This window comes from Salvelinus sp. IW2-2015, linkage group LG8 (assembly GCF_002910315.2).
Source record: "Salvelinus sp. IW2-2015 linkage group LG8, ASM291031v2, whole genome shotgun sequence".
NCBI lineage: Eukaryota > Metazoa > Chordata > Actinopteri > Salmoniformes > Salmonidae > Salvelinus > Salvelinus sp. IW2-2015.
Genome location: NC_036848.1, coordinates 3,789,622 through 3,795,621, shown reverse-complemented (window position 1 = coordinate 3,795,621; position 6,000 = coordinate 3,789,622). Strand labels below are relative to the sequence as shown.

General features: G+C 48.5%; 1 protein-coding gene across 1 annotated transcript in view; it reads left to right on the top strand.

The window, feature by feature from the left end:
• vegfba (vascular endothelial growth factor Ba) overlaps positions 1–2,791 on the top strand; it is a 15,578-nt gene extending 12,787 nt beyond the window's left edge. Inside the window, exons 8-9 of the mRNA XM_070444685.1 lie at positions 1,317–1,502; positions 1,696–2,791. Of these exons, the coding sequence (XP_070300786.1) occupies positions 1,317–1,502; positions 1,696–1,717 (208 nt within the window). The 3' untranslated portion in view covers positions 1,718–2,791. The remainder of the gene's footprint in view (positions 1–1,316; positions 1,503–1,695) is intronic.
• The last annotated feature ends 3,209 nt before the right edge of the window (positions 2,792–6,000 follow it).

Below are 6,000 nucleotides of genomic sequence, written 5' to 3'. Positions count from 1 at the left end.
ATAGGTTCCACAGAGAGAGAGGGAGGATGTGGTGGCTGGCGCCACAGAGAGAGACGGAGGAGGTGGTGGTTGGGTTGCCACAGAGAGGAGGGAGGATGTGTGGCTGTGTTGCCACAGAGAGAGAGGGAGTGGTGGTGGCTGGGATGCCACAGAGAGAGAGAGGAGGTTGGTGGCTGGGTTGCCACAGAGAGAGAGAGGAGGTGGTGGGCTGGGTTGCCACAGAGAGAGAGGGAGGAGGTGGTGGCTGGGTTGCCACAGAGAGAGAGGGAGGATGGTGGTGGCTGGTTGCCACAGAGAGAAGAGGGAGGTGGTGGTGGCTGGGATGCCACCAGAGAGAGAGGGAGGAGGTGGTGGCTGGGTTGCCCAGAGAGAGGGGAGGAGTGGTGGCTGGGTGGCACGAGAGGAGGGAGGTGGTGGTGGCTGGGTACCCACAGAGAGAGAGGGAGGAGGTGTGCTGGGTTGCCACAGAGAGGGAGGAGGAGGTGGTGGCTGGGCTGTGCCACAGAGAGGGAGGAGGGAGTGGTGGCTGGTTGCCACAGAGAGAGAGGGAGGGGTGGTGAGCTGGTGGCACAGAGAGAGAGGGAGGAGGAGGTGGTGGCTGGGCTGGCACAGAGAAGGGAGGGAGGCAGGGTGGTGGCTGGGCTGGCACAGAGAGAGAGGGAGGAGGTGGTTGGCTGGGCTGGCCCCGAGAGAAGGAGGGAGGTGGTGGCTGGGCTTGCCACAGAGAGAGAGGGGGGAGGAGGTGGTGGCTGGGCTGGCACACAGAGAGAGAGGGCAGGAGGAGTGGGTGGCTGGGCTGGCCACAGCAGGAGAGGGAGGAGGGTGGTGGCTGGGTGGCACAGAGAGAGAGGCGACCGGGTGGTGGCTGGTCGGTTGCCCACAAAGGGGGGGGGCATTTTAAATTAGTAAGGTGGTTCCCCACCCCCAAAAAAAAAAAAAAAATCTTGCGGCAATTTTCCCAAAATCTGTGGCAACCCAGCCATGACCACTCAGCCAGGCCCACACAAAGATGGCCTCTCTGTATCTGCTTCATTAATTAAATCACTTCATTGGAGAAGTCCATTAGCCTCCCAGACAGGCCAGGGTGAGTTAACTCAGTCGTGGATGGGCTCACTTAGACAGACTGAGGTTAACTCCCTAATGGRAATCCCAGCCAATGGCACATTAAAGGGCCTCTCAGACAAGAGGAAGTCTACTGCAATGGGCACAGGGACAGCTTTATTCCTCTTGAATCCTATGTGGAACATTAGGTTTGAAAGCCACTGGTGTCTGTTTTTAAAGTTGCAGTATTTGTTCTATTCTCCTTACCGCCCCAGACCCTCCTCTCCCCCCACTACGCCCTCTCCTCCCCCGACCACCCCATCTCCCTTGCCAGGCCCTCGATGTACCCCCTGTCCTGGGAGGAAGTGGACACTCAATTTGCATTCGTGTCGGTGTCGCTGCAACGTGACCGCAGAGAACTGCAGTCAGAAAGGGAGGAGACTCAACCAGCACCTCTGCAGGTCAGTGTCCAGTGACAGCAAACCACCTTCAGAACCAGAGCCATAGAAGGAGAGCTTGAACCATTACCAGAGATGTAGTATCAACTGTGACCATGCATCACAACCACATTCAAACATAGCTAAACCACATCCCAACATTACACATTTAATCAATCTGATCTAAACTCTCTCTCTTGTTTCATTTTTGTTTTAGATGTGAGGCCAGGAGGGGGTGATGCTCTTTCTCTCCGCTGGTTSCAGACTCACTCTCATCCATGCTCATCCACTCTCATCCATGCTCAGCAGAAGTCTGGGGAACAAAGAGGAGTGGAGGATGTACCCCTAACTCTCCTCTTCCTTGTCCTCCAGAACCACCAAGTCAGTGCAGTATTACAACGTAAATATATGTACCTGTGTGTAGAGCTGTATATGTGTAGTCAGTCTCATCACACAGCTTCTTCAGGCGCTTAGCTGCTATCGTCCAATCAACATGTATGTAACACTCTCCTTCACAAGAGTAAATGATGGGACCAAATGTAAAGCACAGTTTAGATGTCTGGTAACATGAGGGCGATGTGAGGTAGTGGGTCGCCAGGACGTTAGTTGTGGACTAGACAGAATTCAACACTCACACCTCCAATGCTGTATGGGACATTGGGACTTTGGACATGAAGAGGATTTAAAGACTGATCACAGATCAGATTTAACAGACATGTTCATGTTGAGTTTTGTTGTCTTCATAGACACGGTGGGTCAGTTTTGCCCATGAACTGCCACAGAGAGAGAGGGACTGTATTGGACTGTTTTGCAGAAAGACAATGGCAACAGACATAATGATCCTGATATTGATACGTGTGTTATATTTAGTGTACAGGGAGACCCCGATAGGAGAATGATTCCAGGGTCAAGTCATTAAAGTGCAGTAAGGATATAGAATAGTGAACGGACACACATGCACACACGCACACATGCACACACGCACACATGCACACACGCACACATGTACACACACGCATGTACACACACGTACCAGCTAGTTGTTGTGTGTATAAAGCCGTCAGGGATACCCCATGGACCTATAGCTAAGTGAGTTGAATAGCTGCATAGACTGTATCTGTGTGGTCTACACACTGAATGGCACAGATGGGTTAACCTGCCACCGTTAGTCTCTCTCATTCACAGCATATGGTCACAGGCTGGATCACTGAGGGGTTTCACAGCTGGATCACTGAGGGGCTTCACAGGCTGGATCCCTGAGGGGCTTCACAGGCTGGATCCTGAGGGGCTTCACAGGCTGGATCCCTGAGGGGCTTCACAGGCTGGATCCCTGAGGGCTTCAAGGCTGATCCTGAGGGCTTCACAGGCTGGATCCCTGAGGGGCTTCACAGGCTGGATCCCTGAGGGGCTTCACAGGCTGGATCCCTGAGGGGCTTCACAGGCTGGATCCCTGAGGGGCTTCACAGGCTGGATCCCTGAGGGGCTTCACAGGCTGGATCCCTGAGGGGCTTCACAGGCTGGATCCCTGAGGGGCTTTCACAGGCTGGATCCCTGAGGGGCTTCACAGGCTGGATCCCTGAGGGGCTTCACAGGCTGGATCCCTGAGGGGTTTCACAGGCTGGATCCCTGAGGGGTTTCACAGGCTGGCTCCTGAGGGGTTTCACAGGCTGGATCCTGAGGGGCCTTTCACAGGCTGGATCCCTGAGGGGTTTCACAGGCTGGATCCCTGAGGGGTTTCACAGGCTGGATCCCTGAGGGGTTTCACAGGCTGGATCATTGAGGGGTGTTCTGTCATCTGTTTGATTTGGTTTTTGTCTCAATCTCTCCGCTCCGGAGTGAAAGAGCTGTTCACGCCGACAGGGCAGTGAGGGGAATGACAATGATGAGGCTTGGCTATGGTCCAAGGGTTCACACACACATACACACACTTCTGATTAGAAGTGAATGCAATTTAAGAGTCTAAATAAGTCCAAATGTTTGTTTCTGTTTAATTTTCTTTGTATAATTTGTTATATTTTGGCATAATTTTGTACAGTTGACTTATTAGATGTTGTATATTGTGGAATGTTTCTTTGTTTTGTTTTTATTTGTCCATAATCCGTCTACATAAAGAGTCCCTCTGGGTGGCCGACGAAGACCACTATGTAGACATCAGGCATTTAAACATATCGCCACCTGTGTAGAATTTTAAACAGGGAGAGAGTTCTCAATGGCCACAAAATAGGACACAATATACATTCTAATGGGTAACTAAAATAATCACCAGAAAAATAATGTCTAGCAAATACCCATTCCCACTGCAGTAAAAATAAACCATTTAGTTCTCTGTCTGTGTGGGATGCGTAGAGCTGTGGGGTTAGGATACAGCTACAATATTGGTTAGAACCCCATTCAACACTGAAAATAGTTCATTTCTACTTAACATTGTTCAAGCTTCCAATCTGTACCTCTTGTTAGCAGTTCTGGAACCCCCCTCATGTAAATCCTGAGCCTGTCTCACATTCCAAATGTTATTCCTCTGACATTCCTTTTATATTGTTATTTTATTTCGAACTCAGTCTGAAAAGTCTCTTTTCACTAAGCAATAAGTATGGTCTCTGATTCAGAGACTGAGATGAGCATATGAGTATTTTAAGTTGTAGCAGATTCCTCTCCAAAATATGAGATAAAACTCTGACAACATATCAGCGATTCGTCTGAACTCTGCCTGTTAACAGATATATAGCTGAGGGATTTGTGAGCTGTATGTGAAAAGTGTGTTTGAATTCAGGCTCTGAGGTTGGTCCTGTGAGGGCAGTCAGACCAGACACAGCTCTATTGAATTTGCCTCCCCTCCCTATAGCTGGAAGCATCTGTGAGCTCCTCTCCTCTGAATGGTGGCCAATGAATGCCAACCCAAAACCCCCGAGGTATATTTCGCAAAGCGTCATTGTCTAGCTGTGTGTTGGTCGACAGGAAACTTGCCAGTTACAGAAAGACACTTCTAGAAGGGACTAAATGCTCTATTCAAGCAGTAGTATACTACCCATGTCCATGACATAGTCAAAATGAATGTGCTGGTTGCTCCTCTTGTCTGCACGCACCCAGTCTTCCCTCAACCACCTTGTTGTAGACCCATGAGTTTGACAAAGCGAGTCTAGCACATACCCTATATACTGTAGACTGTCCAGGTAGACCTATTCTAGCCCCCATGGTCTTATACTCAGCTATAGCAGGCAGACCCTGACTAAACATACATAATAATATATTCTGTCTTATAACCAACCACCATCTTGTGTATAATGTAGAGCATACTTTAGAATGTCTTGTAATTCATTCCAACTATACTCCCATGTTAGACTTTACAATTACAAATGCGTTGTGATGTGTATATATATCACTGATACTATTTATGCTGCTACACCTTTTGTGCCCAATCTGATGTAAGTGTGCAACTGTCTGTACCATGCAGAGTAGGCCTATATTATGTCTGATTAATCAACTATCTGTACCATGCAGAGTAGGCCTATATTATGTCTGATTAATCAACTCGATGTCTATGTAAACAAAGCATACTGTCCTATTGAAGATGTTAATACCACCAGGAAATGTTCAAAACAACCATGATACAATGTTCCAGATATTATTAAATGAAACGTCTTATTTTTCGTAAAATGTATTGTTATTGGTAGTCTCTCCAATGCTTCCAATGTCCTTCCCGTAATCACTTTGACGTCATCCCTTTTTTGCCAACCTCCCTCCTCCCTTTTCTTCATTCCTCTCTTCTCTTTCATCTCTCTGAACAGTAATGAAAGATAAACAGGCTGATGATTAGAGTGACACCCCGGGAGTGAAGGACGGAGGGATAGAGAGTGTGAGTGACGTGATATGAGAAATAATATTGCCTCCTCCTCACATGAACTGCGCTGAGTCAGCCACACGGAAGTGTGTGTGTGTGTGTGTGTGTGTGTGTGTGGGGGGGGGGGTCTACGTCACTGTCTGTGTGTGTACTGCTGAGTGGCAATTACTTTCATCTTCAAACGAGTGATGATAATGTGATTTTATGGGAATATACTCAATCGTCCTCATATTGACTTTTCATGTCAGAGGTTGTGAGGCAGTGACAGTGCAATTTCCATTAGCAGATGATATCTTGGAATTGGCTTCTAAGAGGAGTAATGCTTTCCCATCCAGTCTCTCTATCTCTCTCAGTGATGCAGTTCATCTTTTGGGGCCCTCACCACCCTGAGACAGCCATGCCTGTCTGTTTCTCTGTCTGTCTGTTTCTCTGTCTGTCTGTCTCTTTCAGTGATGCAGTTTGTCTTCCTCTCCACCCTGAGATAGCCATGTCTGTCTGTCTGTCTGTCTCTTTCAGTGATGCAGTTTGTCTTCCTCTCCACCCTGAGATAGCCATGTCTGTCTGTCTCTNTAGCAGATGATATCTTGGAATTGGCTTCTAAGAGGAGTAATGCTTTCCCATCCAGTCTCTCTATCTCTCTCAGTGATGCAGTTCATCTTTTGGGGTCCTCCCCACCCTGAGATA